General features: G+C 23.2%; 1 protein-coding gene across 2 annotated transcripts in view; it reads left to right on the top strand.

The window, feature by feature from the left end:
- The window catches only part of LOC122512665 (zinc finger protein rotund-like), a 351,867-nt gene that overhangs the window by 218,732 nt on the left and 114,323 nt on the right, over positions 1–18,812 (top strand). For both annotated transcript variants that reach the window (XM_043628634.1, XM_043628635.1), the window contains exon 5: positions 13,747–13,922. In XM_043628634.1, the coding sequence (XP_043484569.1) occupies positions 13,747–13,922 (176 nt within the window). The remainder of the gene's footprint in view (positions 1–13,746; positions 13,923–18,812) is intronic.

The following is an 18,812-nucleotide window of genomic DNA, read 5'->3' as shown; positions in this document are numbered from 1 at the left end:
CTTTTTTATGAAATGCGATAGTAAAATTCTAGTAGAAACTAAAATTATTAGACCAATACAAAAAATAGTAAAATGCTAAAATAGTAATAGAATACAAAATACTAGTAGAATACTGATAAGTACTAGTGGAATAAAAAACACTATTAGAGTACAAAAATATAAATGGAATACTAAAATACTAATAGAAACTAAGATTGCGAGTGTAGTATAGAAAATTCTAGTAGAATACAAAAAATACTAGTGGAATACAAAAAATACTAGTGGAATACAAAAAATACTAGTAGAATACAAAAATACTAGTGAAATACAAAAAATACTAGTAGATTACAAATAATACTAGTAGATTACAAATAATACTAGTAGAATACAAAAAATAATAAAATGTGATACTAAAATACTAGTAGAATAAAAAAACTACTAGTACAATACAAAAATACTAGTAGAATACAAAAATAATAAAATGCGATACTAAAATACCGCAGTAGAAACTAAAATTACTAGTAGAATACAAAAATACTAGTAGAATACAAAAACTACTAGTACAATACAAAAATACTAGTAGAATAAAAAAATAATAAAATGCGATACTAAAATACCAGTAGAAACTAAAATTAATAGTAGAATATAGAAAATTCCAGTAGAACACAAAAAATACAAGTAGAATACAAAAAATTCAATAAAGTTCAAAAAATACTAGAGTGGAGGCGGTAAATATATTTGCCTACTGTAAAAAAGTAAATAACGTATAGGAAAAAGAACCCATTGCAATCGTCGAGTATTGTGAACAATAAAATAAACATACATATAATCAACAAACACATATTCTGATGATCGTGAGAATTTGACAATTATTTTCATTGTGAAGATAAAATTGTTTTTCCACTGCGTCATCCATATGGCTCAATCTATTAGCACCGAGTTGTGTGTGTATAATATGTGCGTCTACAAAGTCGGTATAATTTGCGGAGAATCCGTTGACTTTTATCGAGCCAAAGAATCGCTTATACTGTGCGATGATAGTAGAGAGATAGAGAGAGAGAGAGAGAGAGCAAGCCGCGATCTTTCAAAGAGGGATGTCTTCCGTTCTTTTCGATTCGCTATCTATTACTGAGAATTTATCCCACTGCTCTTAATTGAAACTTCTCTCGACTAAGATTACCTCTTTCTTCATATTTACAATACCCCCCTCCCCTCTTCTTCTCGTTCATCTAGTCGAGAGTTATTTCTCATTATTTAATTTTTTTTCTCTTATTTCTGTTTGTATTGAGAGAAAATTAAAGTAAATAGTGTTTAGTGTAGAAAGGTATTTTTTGTAGAAGAGCTTTTATTCTTAAAAAAAGTGTATTTTGTCTATTCAAAAAGTGTATTTAGTGTAGAATATGATTTTCCCTGTACAAAAGTATTTATATGTATAGAATATTATATTTAGTGTAGAAAAGTATTTTCAGTAATTACTTTTCTTTAGAAAATACTTTTCTACATTAAATACTTCACTTTTTTATACTAAAACTACTTTTCTATATTAAATTATTCTCTTTTCTACATTGAAAATACTTTTCTACACTAAATATACTTTCCTATACAGAAAATACTTTTCTACACTAAATATATACTTTCCTATACAGAAAATACTTTTCTACGCCAATTCATTTTTCTACATTAAAAAACTTTTCTAACTTAAAAATACTTTTCTACTATCCTTTTATTTTCTGAACTAAATATGTTCTATACTGAAAATACTTTTCTACACTAAATACACTTTTCTACATTAAAAATACTTTTCTACCATCTAAATTTTTTTAAACTGGAAATACTTTTCTACATTAAATACACCTTTCTACCTCAAAAATACTTTTCTACACTAAATATACTTTTCTATACTGGAAATACTTTTTTACGATAATTGCATTTTTCTACATTAAAAATACTTTTCTACCATCTAAATATATTCTAAACTAGAAATACTTTTCTACACTAGATACACTTTTCTACCTTAAAAACATTTCTACACTAAATACACTTTTCTACACTAAATACTTTTCTTCATTAAAAATACTTTTTTATACTGAAAATACTTTTTTACGATAATTACATTTTTCTACATTAAAAATACTTTTCTACCATCTAAATATTTTCTGAACTAGAAATACTTTTCTACACTAGATACACTTTTCTACCTTAAAATACTTTTCTACACTAAATATGTTCTATACTGAAAATACTTTTCTATACTAAATACACTTTTCTACACTAATTACTTTTCTTCATTAAAAATACTTTTCTACCATCTAAATATTTTTTAAACTGGAAATACTTTTCTACATTAAATACACTTTTCTACCTCAAAAATACTTTTCTACACTAAGTATACTTTTCTATACTGAAAATAATTTTCTACACTAAATACACTTTTATACCTCAAAAATACTTTTCTACACTGAAAATACTTTTCTACACTAAATACACTTTTCTACATTAAAAATACTTTTCTACCATCTAAATATTTTCTACACTGAAAATGCTTTTTTACGCTAATTACATTTTTCTACATTAAAAATACTTTTCTACCATCTAAATATATTTTTGAACTGGAAATACTTTTCTACACTAAATACACTTTTCTATACTAAAAATACTTTTCTACGCGGAAAATATGCTTGTATAAGAAAGTATTTTTTTATATAAAAAAGTGTAATTAGTGTAGAAAAGTATTTTTAGTATAGAAAAGTGTATTTAGTGTAGAAAAGCATTTTTAATGTAGGTAAGAGTATTTAGTATTGAATAGTATTATTGGTAAAGAAAAGTGTAAGTATTTAATGTAGAAAAGTATTTTCAACAGAGCAGTAATTTCTGAAAAAAGCATAATATTTAAGAGCAGAAAGGTATATTTTAAGTAGTAATAAGGGTATTTAGTGTAGAAAAGGAATTTTTGTGTATTCAACTGAATGTAATTTGAAAAAAATATATATTCAATGTAGAAAGAAATTTATTGTGTAGAAAATAATTACCGAATGAAATCGTATTAAGTGTAGAAAAGTATTTTTAATATAAAAAAATGTAGAAAAAGGTATTATTTACATAAATGTATTATTTAATGTTGAAAAGTATTCTTTACATAAAAGTATTATTTAATGTTGAAAAGTATTCTTTACATAAAAGTATTATTTAATGTTGAAAAGTATTCTTTACATAAAAGTATTATTTAATGTTGAAAAGTATACACTGCAGAAAAATGTATTAGAAAAAATATTATGTAGAAAAAAGTATTCTCCATGTAAAATTATATTTATGGTAAAAAAGTATTCACTATAAGACAGTATTCCCTGCTCAAAAATTGATATTTAATGTAGAAAAGTATTTAATATTTCTTCATTTAATTTGAAAGTGTATTTATTATAGAAAAAAGTATTTAATGTAGAAAAGTATCCACTATTTACTTACTTAGTTCAAAAGTGTATTTGTTGTAGAAAAAGTGTAAATACTGTCGAAAAGTATTCATTGCATAAAAGTATTCTTAGTGTAGAAAAGTATTCATTGCATAAAAGTATTCTTAGTGTAGAAAAGTATTCATTGCATAAAGTATTTTTAGTGTAGAAAAGTATTTACTATTTAATTATTTAGTTCAAAAATGTATTTGCTGTAGAAAAAAATGTATTTACTGCAAAAAAGTATTTAAAAGTCCCTTCCAATACAGAAACTGGATATTTATTTTTTTATATAAATGTAGAAAAAAGGCGAGATGCATATAATATATATATATTAAAAATTAAAAAGTAATTGTTTTCCCATTCGTATAAAAGTCAAATAAAAAAAAATTACGAGAAACACTCGAGAGACAACTTTGAAAAACTAACCAAAAAAAAAAAATAAAAAAAATAATTAAAACAAAAGAGAGACTGAGTGAGTGATTTGACTGAGTGGGGGGTGAGAGATACATGGAAAAAGAGTTCAAAAAATAAAAAAAAACGGAAAAAATGAACAAGAAAAAAAAGGTCATAGAGAAATGTTTCGTGTATTGCGTAAGGCTAAATATACACATTTAAAATAAAAAAAAAAGAAATAAAAATAAAAAATAAAATTTGTGATGAAGTGATAAAAGTGTGAATTCCGGTGGAAGGCAAAACATTTAAAAAAAAAACAAAAAAAGTTGCACTAGGGTCCGGAACTCAGGCATTGGATACATATACATTTATATTCGAATGGTGAAAAATAAGCTTGTGTTTGTAATAACAGTGCGGTTTTCACACTATATACTGAAATGTAGAAGCGAGTGAACATTAATGACAGATGACGTCATCCTCTTTACTCTCTCTCGCACTCAAAAAGCACTGTGTGTGTGTGTGTGTGTCTCTCTATTGCGTGCATATTATGCCTCTTGTTTTGATGCGTTTAACACGCTTTTGTCGCCTTTTGCTAACTGCTGTTATTATATTAGTCACGTCAAATTTCCTCATTCACAAATATTATTATGAATGATATAATGTAATTATATTTATTCATTGTATTATAATATTAATAATAACAATAATATTCAAATTTTACTAGAATGTAAAGTAACTTATATTATAACAATTAGTAATAGTACAAATATTACTCTCTACATTTTAATTTCTTTAATTTCTTTAATTTAATTTTCTACATTTTAATGTAGAAAGTAATTAATTTGCAAAAATTAATTAATTGGAAAAAGTATTTCAAGAAATTACTGATAGAAATTACACTTAAAAATACCTAATTTTTAAAGCATTTATTGTAGAATGTAGAAAATAAGAAAGCACTTAATATTAGCAGAGTATTTATAGTAGAAAGTACCCAAAATTTATAGTATATTTAGAGTTGAAGAGTAGAAAGTATTTAAAGTAGAAAATACTAAATGTTTATAGTAGAAAAGTAGAAAGAACTCAAAATTTAAAGAAGAAAAGTAGAAAAAATTTAAAGTAGAATATACTTAATACTTAAAGTATTTATAGTAGAATGAACATTAAGCAGAAAGTAATTAAAATTTATAATATTTATAGAAAAAGGGTAGAAAGTTAGTAGAAAGTACTCAATATTGAAAGTATTTATTGTAAAAGAGTAGAAAGTGTTTAAAGTAGAAAATACTAAATATTTACTGTAGAAAGTACTCAAAATTTATAGTATATTTATAGTTGAAGAGTAGAAAGTATTTAAAGTAGAAAATACTAAATATTTAAAATAGTAGTTATAGTAGAAAAGTAAAACGTACATACACATAAACCAGAAATTACTAAAAAAATTTATATTATTTACAGTAGAAAGTATTTAAATCAAAAAGTATAATTAAAATTTATAGTATTTCTAGAAGAAGGGTGGAAAGTTTTTAAAGTAGAAAGTACTTAATACTCAAAGTACTTATAGTATAAGAGTAGAAAGTATTTAAAGTAGAAAATACTAAATATTTACTGTAGAAAGTACTCAAAATTAATAGTATATTTATAGTTGAAGAGTAGAAAGTATTTAAAGTAGAAAATATTAAATGTTTACAGTAGAAAAGTAGAAATTACTCAAAATTTAAAGTAGAAAAGTAGAAAGAATTTAAAGTAGAGTATACTCAATACTTAAAGTATTTATAGTAGAATGAACATTAAGCAGAAAGTAATTAAAATTTATAATATTTATAGAAAAAGGGTAGAAAGTTAGTAGAAAGTACTCAATATTGAAAGTATTTATTGTAAAAGAGTAGAAAGTGTTTAAAGTAGAAAATATTCAATATTTAAAATATTTATATAGCAGAAAAATAGAAAGTTCGTAAAGTATTATATATTTATAGTTGTTGAGTAGAAAATACATTTAAAGTAGAAAATGCTAAATATTCAAATAGTAGAAAAGTAGAAAGAATGACAACCAGAATGTATACTAAAAATTCACAATATTTATAATAGAAGAGTAGAAAATACTAAATACTTAAAATATTTCTAGTAGAAAAGTAGAAACTACTCGAATTTAAAACTACTGTAGAAAATAAACTTAATATTGAAAATATTTTGTGTAAAAAAAGGAAGAAAGTATTTAATGTAGAAAAAAGTTAATATAGTAAAGTAGAAAGTATATTGATATTGTAAAGTAGAATGCAGAAAACATGCAGAAAAAATGTTTTATATATTATATATTATTATATTTTTATTAAATGTTTAAAAAAATGCTGTATTCATAAGAAGCAATTGTCTGAGGGTTTGAAAAAGAAAAGTTGGTTTTTTTTCGGTGTGTGAGTCTCACACGGTAGCTATTCGAGTGCGTGTGCGGTAAAGCGATTGGAAAATCAATTTCCGAATGATCGATCATGCGAATTGATCCATCCCTTCTTGTTGTTTGATAACGCATAAGAAAATTCATATGAACCGTGACTGATTTTCATTCTTACGGCCACTTGAATTACACGATTCCTTTTTAATATTATACACACCACGTGTAATACTATCCGGACGATACAATATAGAACTCTCAACGTCGTTATTTTCTTCTTCTTTTTTTCTACTTCTTCTCCTAATTTATTATTTTTATTATATTTTATTATGATTATTATTATATTCATTATTATGCTAATCTTCTTTTCGATTCTATTCTGTTTTTGCTTATTCTATTCGTTTCTATTCAATTTTATTCTCTTCAATTCGATTCTATTCAATTCAATTCGATTCTATTCGTTTCAATTCGTTTTGATTCAATTCTACTCGTTTCTATTTAATTTTATTCGCTTCAATTCGTTTTTGTTCAATTTTATTCGATTCTATTTGCTTCAATTCGTTTTTATTCAATTCTATTGGTTTCTATTTAATTTTATTCGCTTCAATTTGTTTTTATTCAATTTTATTTGCTTCCATTTGTTTCTATTTAATTCTATTTGAATCTATTCGCTTCAATTCATTTTAATTTAATTCTATTCGAATCTATTCGTATCAATTCATTTTAATTCAATTCTATTCGTTTCTATTTGATTTTATACCATTCAATTAGTTTCTATTTAATTTTTGTCAATTCAATTCGTTTATATTTAATTCTAGTCAATTCTCTTCAATTCCATTTGCTTCAATTGGTTTTTATTCAATTCTATTTGAAACTATTAGCTTCAATTTGTTTTAATTCTATTCTATTCGTTTATATTTAGTTGTATTGATTCAGTTCGTTTATATTCAATTCTATTAAATTCCATTCGCTTCAACTGGTTTCTATTCAATTCTATTCAATTCCATTCGGTTTAATTCAATTCTATTTGTTTCTATTTAATTTTATTCCATTCAATTCGTTTTTATTCAATTTTATTCGCTTCCATTTGTTTCTATTTAATTCTATTCGAATCTATTCAATTTAATTTGTTTCTATTTAAAATTAAATCTATTCGCTTTAATTCGGTTTAATTCAATTCTATTCGTTTCTATTTAATTTTATTCGAATCTATTCTCTTCAATTTGGTTTCATTTAATTATATTCGTTTCTATTCAACTTTATTCGCTTAAATTCGTTTCTATTCAATTCAATTCCATACTATTCGCTTCAATTTGTTTTCATTCAATTCTATTCGTTAATATTTAATTTTTTCACTTTAATTCGTTTTTATTCAATTTTATTTGCTTCCATTTGTTTCTATTTAATTCTATTTGAATCTGTTCGCTTCAATTCATTTTAATTTAATTCTATTCGAATCTATTCGTATCAATTCATTTTAATTAAATTCTATTCGTTTCTATTTGATTTTATTTTATTCAATTCGTTTCTATTTAATTTTTATCGATTCAATTCGTTTATATTCAATTCTTGTCAATTCTATTCAATTCCATTTGCTTCAATTGGTTTTTATTCAATTCTATTCGAATCTATTAGCTTCAATTTGTTTTAATTCTATTCTATTCGTATATATTTAGTTGTATTTGATTTAATTCGTTTATATTGAATTTTATTAAATTCCATTCGCTTCAATTGGTTTCTATTCAATTCCATTCGATTCTATTGGATTATTTTCTATTCTATTAGGTTTTATTCAATTTTATTATTTTCTTGTGTTTGTTTATTGTTTAATTTTTATTTTTTACTGTTAGTTCGTTTTGTATCTGTAATCCGCACTTATTGTTTAACGTGTCTATCGTATATAGAAATTAAGAGAGAAAAAAATTGAATTTTCGTCCTGTTTGAGAAACACATTGACGACAAGTGCGAGAAAGAAACTCGTTAATTGACTCACGCTTGACTACCGCTTGCGACTTTTGTACAATATTGTATTATTTATGTTTTTCTGTTTCTATGTGTTTGTATATATGTGTATATTTATCGATTTAGATAATAGGAGCGACGATTTACGATTGCGTATACAATATTTCACGTTACATAGAAAATACGCGTTTTATCTCTCTTACTAAGAGACTAAGAGTGTCGAGTCTCCTAAGTTACAGGTGGTTACTTTCAAGGCTTCCATCTATATAAAACTACTGAGCTGCCACTTACAAATCTGTACAGTGACTTTCGACGACTACGACTACGACGACGGTACAATTTTTTTCTTAACACGCCTCACTTCCCGTTTCACGAAGTCCTATAACCCATTTTTTTTCTCTCTTTACTTGAATAATAATTACTGTATTTTCTGGAATCTATTAATGTCTCACTTATATAGTTACAAGTTTAGCGAGCAATTTTTTTTTCGTTTCACTTTTCGCCTTTCCTATTTTGCGAGGCGAGCGCATATTTTTCTGTTGACGATGTATAGCTGCAAAAAACAGAGGGAGAGACTAGATATTTTGTATGAATTAGAAAATAATTATTCGGATTTTGGAAATTTTTTTTTTCTATTTTCTCTTTCTGTTTCTCTGTCTATCTGATTCTATTCGATTCTATTCGTTTCTATTTCTTCCTATTCGTTTTTTAACTTTTTTCATTAGTTTCCATTTCTTTTTATTCGTTTCTCAATTGTTTTTATTAGCTTCTACTTTTCTTTATTCGTTTCTAATTGTTTCTATTCTCTTCTATTTATTTTATACGTTTTTAATGGTTTTCTATATGATTCAATTTGTAATTCTTCTTTAATAATTATTTTTATTTATTTCTATTTGCTTAATTGTTTTTATTAGCTTCTTTTTTTTTCATTCGTTTCTAATTGTTTCTATTCGCTTCTATTCATTTTTATTCGTTTTAAATGGGTTCTATTCGCTTCTATTAGTTTCTATTCATTTTTATTTGTTTCTAATTATTTCTATTTGTTTATATTCGCTTCTATTCATTTTTACTCGTTTCTAATAATTTCTAATCGTTTCTTTTCGCTTCTATTCATTTTTATTCGTTTCTAATTGTTTGTAATCGATTCTATTCATTTTTATTCGTTTTAAATGGTTTCTATTCGTTTCTATTAGCTTCTATTCATTTTTATTTGTTTCTATTCGTTTCTATTTGTTTCTGTTCGCTTCTGTTCATTTTTACTTGTTTCTAATAATTTCCATTGGTTTCTATTCGCTTCTATTCATTGTTATTCGTTTCTAATAATTTCTATTCGTTTTCTATTCGTTTTCAATTGTTTCCATTCATTTTGATTAATTTCTAATGGTTTCTATTCTTTTCTATTTGTGTTTCTTCGTTTCTAATTATTTTTATTCATTTCTATTTGTTTCTTAATTGCTTTTATTAACTTATATTTCTTTTTATTAGTTTCTAATTGTTTCTATTTGCTTCTATTCATTATTATTCGTTTCAAATGGTTTCTACTCGTTTCTATTTGTGTTTCTTTGTTTCTATTCGTTTATTGATTGTTTTTATTATAACTTCTATTTCTTTCTATTTGTTTTAAATTGTTTTTATTCGCATCTATTAATTTTTATTTGTTTTTAATTGTTTCTATTCGTTTCCATTTGCGTTTATTCGTTTCATATTTTTTATTTGGTTTTATTCGGTTTTATTCGATTATATTCGTGTCTGTTTGTTTCTATTCGTATCTGTTTGTTTCTATTCGTATCTGTTTGTTTCTATTCGTATTTGTTCGTCTTTATTCGGTTATATTTATTTCAATTTGGTTCTATTCGATTCCTATTCTATTTCTATTCCTTCCTTTCAATTTTTAAATTTTCCTTTACTACAGGAACAATAAAAAATTTTCTGAAGTGTTTATTATTTAGAAAAGAAGAAGAAAAGGAGAAAAAGAGTAAAAAGAAGAAAAGTAAAAAAAATATTCATTAACAATAAGACAGAATAGGATTTTTTTCGCATATAATATGTATGTTGAAAAAGGGTTTATTTAATCGCCTTATAGAATTATATTGAACGAAATCACGAGGCAAATTGCTGACACGTCAAGCGATATTAATATACTTATGTATTCGCATAGAGTGAGAGAGAGTAAAAGGGAGAGAGAGAGAGAGAACGTGTCTCTTTTATGACGGTCATACTCGTTAAGACAGGATCACAGGCGTCCTTGCAAATTACAGGGATCCTTGCCCCTTGTACTGAATGATTGCGTCAGTGGTTTGGTTTCACCTATCGTCCCCCTTTTAATAAACACACGACACTTCCACTGTCTATCTAATGTAGTAGCACTTATTAAAACGATAAAAGCAAACAGTTTATAAATATTTTAATCTTAGGTAACATTGTTTATTGCAAATTTAATAATATTTTATATTTCTCGCCAATAAAGACGTAACAATTTATTTCTCTAGATTATAAATCAACGTAAAATTAATTCTATTCTTTTCTATTCACATTATATTTGATTCTATTGCGTTTCACTTCATTCTATTCTTTCATATTCGGTTCAATTTTATTCTATTCTGTTCTATTCAATTCGTCCTTATTCAATTCTATTCGCTTCAATTCAATTATATTCGCTTCAATTCGTTATTATTAAATTCTATTCGCTTCAATTCGTTCTTATTCAATTCTATTCGCTTCAATTCGTTATTATTTAATTATATTCGCTTCAATTCAATTCGCTTCAATTTGTTATTAATCAATTGTTTTCGCTTCAATTCGCTTCAGTTCAATTCGTTATTATTCAATTCTATTCGCTTCAATTCTCTATTAATTAATTCTTTTTGCTTCAATTCGCTTCAATTCAATTCTATTCGCTTCAATTCGTTCTTATTCAATTCTATTCGCTTTAATTCGTTATTATTTAATTCTTTTCGCTTCAATTCGTCCTTATTCAATTCTATTCGATTCAATTCGTTCTTATTCAATTCTATTCGCTTCAATTCGTTATTGTTTAATTCTTTTCGCTTCAATTTAATTCTATTCGCTTCAATTCGTTCTTATTCAATTCTATTCGCTTCAATTCAATTCTATTCGCTTCAATTCGTTATTATTTAATTCTTTTCTCTTCAATTCTATTCGCTTCAATTCGTTCTTATTCAATTCTATTCGCTTCAATTCGTTATTATTTAATTATATTCGCTTCAATTTGTTATTAATCAATTGTTTTCGCTTCAATTCGCTTCAGTTCAATTCTATTCGCTTCAATTCGTTATTATTCAATTCTATTCGCTTCAATTCTCTATTAATTAATTCTTTTTGCTTCAATTCGTTCTTATTCAATTCTATTCGCTTTAATTCGTTATTATTTAATTCTTTTCGCTTCAATTCGTCCTTATTCAATTCTATTCGATTCAATTCGTTCTTATTCAATTCTATTCGCTTCAATTCGTTATTGTTTAATTCTTTTCGCTTCAATTCAATTCTATTCGCTTTAATTCAATTCTTTTCGTTTTTATTCGATTCTATACCATTCTACTCAATTACATTATGGTACTAAATTTAAAAGAAACATTCTTCTTGCAGTAAAATTAGAGGAAACATTAATATTGTTGTAAAATTAAAGCAGACATTATAATTGAACTAGAGAACTAAAAGTAGGAAAACACGCGCGTAATTTTTGCTTATATATTGTGTGTATAGATATTTGCGTTAAACGTGTGCGACGTCTCTCTCTTTCTCTCTCTCTCTCTCTCTGATTTCGCGGCACAAGCTAATTGATCATTCCAGTGCGCTTGAACCCGATAATTATCATTTACATATTATATGCGATCGTGTATAACCGGGAGTCAGAAACAGCAGCCAGCACATGTACACGGCAAATAAGAGAGAGAGAGAGAGAGAGAAAGAGAGATTGCGCTCGTTAGTGTTCTTAAACCCTTAATCAGCCCGCAACTACTACTCCCAGAGTAGTACCATATGGGAAGAGAAGAATGTAAAACCCACCTGTAATGCGAAAAAGAAAGATCTTAATCATTAAACAGATTTACGGATTTTTCAATACTTTTTGCCTTTTTTCTTCTCTTCTTTTCTTCTTTTCTTCTTTTATTCACATTGGCGCCTATGGACTTTTTTCTATTTTTCAAATCCTCAATAATTCATTCCATTCCAATTTATTTATTTTCAATAGAAATTATTCAAAAAATTATTAAATAACAACAACAACAACAATAGAAATAATAATAATAACAAAGATTATTATTAAAAAAGTAAATAAACGTTATGCGAAAAATTATGAAACAACAACAACAACAACAAAATAATTAAAAAATAGAAAGAATAATAATAACAAAAATAATAACAAAAATTGTTATTAACAAATATTTTAATAAAATAAATAAAAGTTATACGAAAAATTATTAAACAACAACAATAATAATAATTATAATTTAAACAAAATTTTCGCATAAAAAGTTATGCGAAAAATTATGAAACAACAACAAAATAATAAAAAAATAGAAAGAATAATAATATAACAAAAATAATAACAAAAATTATTATTAACAAATATTTTAATGAAATAAATAAAAGTTATACGAAAAATTATTAAACAACAATTATAATAATTATAATAATTAATAACCATTGATTAAACAATATAAATTAATTATTAATAACTAAACGACTAAATAACTAGTAACTATTTATAAACAATTAAAATTTTTTTTCATTTAATCCAGTTATAGTTAATTAATTGATAATTATTATTAAGTAATTAATTAAATTAAATTAATAATTATTTAGTTGCTAAGTTGGTATTATGGTAATAATTAATTATTTACTAAGTTTGCTATATTAATAATTAATTTGTTACTAAATTAGTTGTTAATAATTCATTTGTTAATGAGTTTATTGATAATAAACAATATGTTAGACTCTAAATTTGAATTAGTAAAAATGTTTATTAATTTGAATTAATGGATGATTTTTTGCTTTTTAAATAGTAAATTTTGCTGATTAATTAGTAGAAATTACTCAATTTTACTAAATAATACATTTGCTAAATATTTGATTTTACAAAATGAATTAATAGAAATTACTAAATTTTACTAAATAGTAAAATAAATACGAAACTTGAAACAATTAAAAAAAAAAAAAAAAAAAACAATAAAAAAAACGATTTTAAAAAATTTAAATTTAATTAATTTAATTAATTTAATTTTAATTTAAATTTTAAAAACATTTTTATTAATTCCAATTTAAAGAATACAGATGAATTAATTAAATTACCAATTTTTTTAATCAACTATCAATTTATTATTAATTTACTTATCGCTATTTTGGATAAACTTTTATTTATTAAATAACTTATTTTTAATTAACAATTTACTAAATGTTATTTTTTTAATTATATTTACCTATTAATTAACTATATTTGGTATTAGAAAAACGTATTATTAATTTTTTCCATTAATTTCAATATGAAAAATCATTCTTTTTTTTAATAAAAATTTTTTTTGCAAAAATAAATTTGAAAAATTTTTTGCTCTTTTTGTTCAGGTGACGATCAATATCGTGGAGCGGGCGGAAGTAGTAGCGGAAGTCCCCCCGCGAGTCTTCTCGTTGTACCTCAACCATTGACTGTTAAACCATCGCATCCATCTCACCTGAACCCACACCTTGGAGGACCACATAATCATCCTCCGCGAAAGTATCAATGCAAAATGTGCCCTCAGGTGAGTCAAGAACTATTTTTTTTTTACTTCTCAAAAAAAGAAAATTTTTTCAAACAAAAGAAAAAGAAAAACAGAAATTTTTACCCTTTTTAATATTTTTCTATTTTCTTTTATAGAAACGGAAATTTTTACTAAAGAAAAAAATATTTTATTTAATAAAATAGTTAATTAATAAAAATAATTCAATGAATATATTAACTTACTTTTTTTTTATAAAAAACGACGAATAATTTAATTAAATTAAATTATTCCCGGACGCAAAGTAATTCTCCAAACTTACCTTTAAATAAAAAAAATTGATGGTAATAATAATAATAGTAATAATAATAACAATAATAATAACAATAATAATAACAATGATAGTAATAATAAAAATAGAAATAATAATAACTAAAAATAAGAAAATAATAATTATTTTCTTACGATTTTCTATTCAATGATTATTATTAATTAATAAATTGTTTCAAAACTGTCCATATGCGCAGTAGATCATTTTTTTGCTTCTTTCGATGCGCAGTAGATCGCTTCGAAACAATTTACATTCCAAGTAGATAATTTCAACTATGTTCTATGCGCAGAAAATCATTTTGATCGTTCACTATGCGCAGTAGATCATTTTGTCCGTTTACTATGCGCAGTTAATCGTTTTGATCGCTTTCCATGCGCAGTAGATCATTTCAATCAATTTTTCGTTCTTTAATGATCATGTCGATCATTTTTTATGCGCAATAGATCATTTCTAACGGTTTTTCGTCCGTAAATGATCGTTTCAATCGTTTTTTTGCACAGAAAATCATTTTGCTTGTTTAGCATGCGCAATAGATCATTTCAATTAATTTTTCATCCGCATTTAATCGTTTCAATTATTTTTTATGCGCAGTAGATTGTTTCAAACGGTTTTTTGTCTATAAATGATTGTGAGGATAATTTTTTGTGCGCAGTAGATCATTTCAAGTTGTTTTTTGTCCGAAAATGTTCAATTTTCATCATTTTTATGCGCAGTAGATCATTGTAAACAGTTTTTACATTCTATTAAATAATTAATAATAATTAAAATAAAAAAATAATTATTACTTTCTTACGATTTTATATTTAATGGTCATTACTGAAGAATAAATGGTATAAATAATAAAAAAAATATATAAATCCTATAGGTATAAACAAAAAATGAGTTAATACAATAAATATTAAATTATTATTATCATTATTATCATTATTATTAAAAAGCATTCAAATTGTTACTATTATCAAAAATAATTAAATTTGTTATTATCAAAAATAATTAAATTCGTTAATATTATCAAAAATAATTAAATTCGTTATTATTATTAAAAAGTATTAAGTTTATTATTATTGAATTAATTTTTAAATTTGAAAAAATCTACTTTGTTTTTTCTTTTATCTATTTTTTCGTTTCTTTTCTTTTTTTTCGAATAAAATTTGTGTAAAATTCTAACCAAACTAAATACATGAGAGAGAGCGTAAGAGAAAAATTCTCAGAAAAAAAAGGATTAGCGTTAATCCCTGAATATATTTTTCCTTTTTATTTCTATCTTTCTCCTATTTTTCTCTCTCTCAATATATTTATAATCCTGGGAAAGTCCCTGAAAAGTGCAATAAAAATTGTCTTTCGACAAAAATATTATTATTATTTTTATCTTTGACCTGCGAGAGGAAAGGTTTGAGAAATTTTTTGATTTTTAAAAATTTCTTCTTCAAAAGAATGAGACACACGAAGAAGCAAAAAAAAAAAAATAACCAGAAAAATGCTACCGCGCAAAAGATCTATTCGTCGAGAGGTTATACTAATAAAAATGCCTTTAAAAGCAATAAAAATGCCATTTCTACTATTATTAGGTTGTCTTTTTTTCTTTTTCTTCTTCTTTCAATTTTCACTTTGAAAATAAATTTATATTTTTACCGTTTTTCTTTTTTTTCTGATAAAAATGGCTATTGAGTGCAAAAAAAATTTATTGCGATGCTTTTCAACCCTTTTTAGAAACCCTTTTTTTTAGGGTTTTTGGTCGTGAGGAAAGTTTTTCGAGAAGAAAAAAAAAAGTTGAGGATGGAAGGAAAATAAAAATAAATGTAGTAAAAGGGAATTTTTGTCGCCTTTTGGAAAAAGGAACAAAATTGAAATCTTTAATTATTAAGTCAAGATTTTATATTTAAATAAATAAATAAATATACATCAATTTTAACTTGTTAATTACAGTTAATTATTATTAATAAAAATAATAAAAATTATTATTATTATTATTAATAATAATATAATTCATTTTTCACTTGTGAATTACAGTTAATTGTTATTAATAAAAATAATAAAAATTATTATTCCTAATAATAATAATAATAATAATAATAATAATAATAATAATAATAATAATAATAATAATAATAATAATAATAATAATAAAATTAAAAATTATCGAAATGATTTTATTTTATTTTTTTTTTTTTTGACAATAAAATTGAAAATTTAGAGAATAATAGGTAAATAATAATATAGTGAATATTATCAAAAATATTATTTCAATATTATAATAATAAGAATAATTAGACTTCTTCTTCGCCCTCGAGAAGAAAAAAACAATGGGAAAAAATTTTCTCACACTCTCATATAAAATCACAGGAATCACGGTTCAATTTTTTCCGTTTTAGTCCGTAAAAGAATAGTCAAAAATTCATTATAAACGATATTTAACATTTTATTGATCCGTGACTATTCTTTTGGTTAAAATTTTTCCGGTAGGCTCGCCGGTAGGTGAAAAAAGTGGAAAAGGGAGACGGAGATCGCTCTTAATTACCAAATGAAAATTACGTGACTAATTGTCCCTACTTTATTTACCAAAAAAACAGAAAAAAAAATTTAGAAAAAAAAATGAATGTGATAAACTGTGTCTAAGTAGTTTTAAGAGGCGTTTATAAAAAAAAAGGAAAAGAAAAACAAGAAATTTTATGGGAAAAAATTTTTCTTCCTTTTTGAAACTTGTTAGGTTTCTTAATTATAAATATTTTTATCATTTTTGAGAGGGGGGAAAAATAAATTTTTCTTTATGCAAAAAAGGGGAAGAAACGGAAAAATTTATTAGCGGATATAAACATTTATATTTTTTTAAATAAAATTTAAAATAAGCAAAAAGATTTTATATTCTTTTGAATAAAATTGCAAAAGATTGAAAATAATTTTTGAAAGTTTTCTATAATTTTCAATAGATTTGAAAATCATAAAAATAATTTTCAACAATTTCCAAAAAATTAAAAATCAACAAAATAATTTTATATTTTTGACTTTTTGTCATTACAATTAAAAATCATGCAAATAAGTTTCCATAACTTTCAATAAAATTAAAATTCATCAGAATAATTTTGAATAATTTTCAAAATCATCAAAATAAGATTATATTTTCGACTTTTTGTCATTAAAATAGAAAATCAACAAAATAACTTTCCATATCTTTGAATAAAATTAAAAATCATCAAAATAATTTTATATTTTCAACTTTTTGTCATTAAAATTGAAAATCATCAAAATAATTTTCTATTAATTTTTCAATAAATTTAAAAATCATCAAAATAATTTTCAATAATTGTCAAAAACAAATTTTTAATCATCATAATAAATTATATATTTATGACCTTTAGTCAATAAAATTGAAAAACAATCAAAATTTCACATTTTTATTAACTTTTAATTAAAATTAAAAATCATCAAAATAATTTTGAATAACTTAAAAAAAAAAAATCAAAATCATCAAAATAATTTATTTTTCGACTTTTTTTCAGCAAAATTGAAAATTATCATATCAATTTTCTATAACTTTCTTTAAAATTAAAAATCATCGAAATAACTTTGTATAATTTTCATTAAAATTAAAAATGATTAAAAAAATTTTCAATAATTATCAAAAAAAATTAAAAATCATCAAAATAATTTTCCATAACTTTCAAAAAAATTTAATATCATAATAGTTTCTAAACAATCTTAAAACCCTTAAAATAATTTTATATTTTGGACTCTTTGTCATTAAATTTGAAATGATCATAAAATATTTTCAATAATTATCAAAAAAAATTAAAAATCATTAAAATAATTTCATATTTTCGACTTTTTGTCATTAAAATTGAAATGATCATAAAATATTTTCAATAATTATCAAAAAAATTAAAAATCATCAAAATAATTTTATATTTTCGACTTTTTGTCATTAAAATTGAAATGATCATAAAATATTTTCAATAATTAAGAAAAAAAAATTATAAATCATCGAAATAATTTCATATTTTCGACTTTTTGTCATTAAAATTGAAATGATCATAAAATATTTTCAATAATTAAGAAAAAAAAATTATAAATCATCGAAATAATTTTCCATAACTTTCAAAAAAATTCAAAATCATAATAGTTTCCAAACAATTTTAAAACCATAAAAATAGTTTTACATTCTTGACTTTTTGTCATTAAAATTGAAAATCATTCAAATAATTTTCCATAACTTTTTCAATAAAATTAAAAATCATCAAAAATAATTTCTAATAATTTTTAAAAAAAATTAAAACTCATCAAAATAATTTTCGATAATTTTGAATTTTCATAACAATTTTAAAACACCATCAAAATAATTTTATATTTTTTTCAGTAAAATTAGAAATTAGCCAAAAAAAATTTTTATACTTTTTTTTAATAAAAAATAACAAAGTCGTAGAAAACAATGTAATATTTTTTTTTTAATAAAATGGAAAATTTTTATCGAAAAAATGAAAAATATTTTTTCAATAACGCAATTAAAAATCATAAAAAATTAATAAAATAAAAAAAAATTTTTAATTAAATAATTATTTCAATAAAATTTAAAATCAGCATTAAGAATTTTTACTTATATTTTTTTT

The sequence above is a fragment of the Leptopilina heterotoma genome, unplaced genomic scaffold, assembly GCF_015476425.1.
Source record: "Leptopilina heterotoma isolate Lh14 unplaced genomic scaffold, ASM1547642v1 Lhet_123, whole genome shotgun sequence".
NCBI classification, from domain to species: Eukaryota; Metazoa; Arthropoda; class Insecta; order Hymenoptera; family Figitidae; genus Leptopilina; species Leptopilina heterotoma.
The sequence above is the reverse complement of the archived record's forward strand: the minus strand, read 5'-3'. Positions and strand labels throughout refer to the sequence as shown.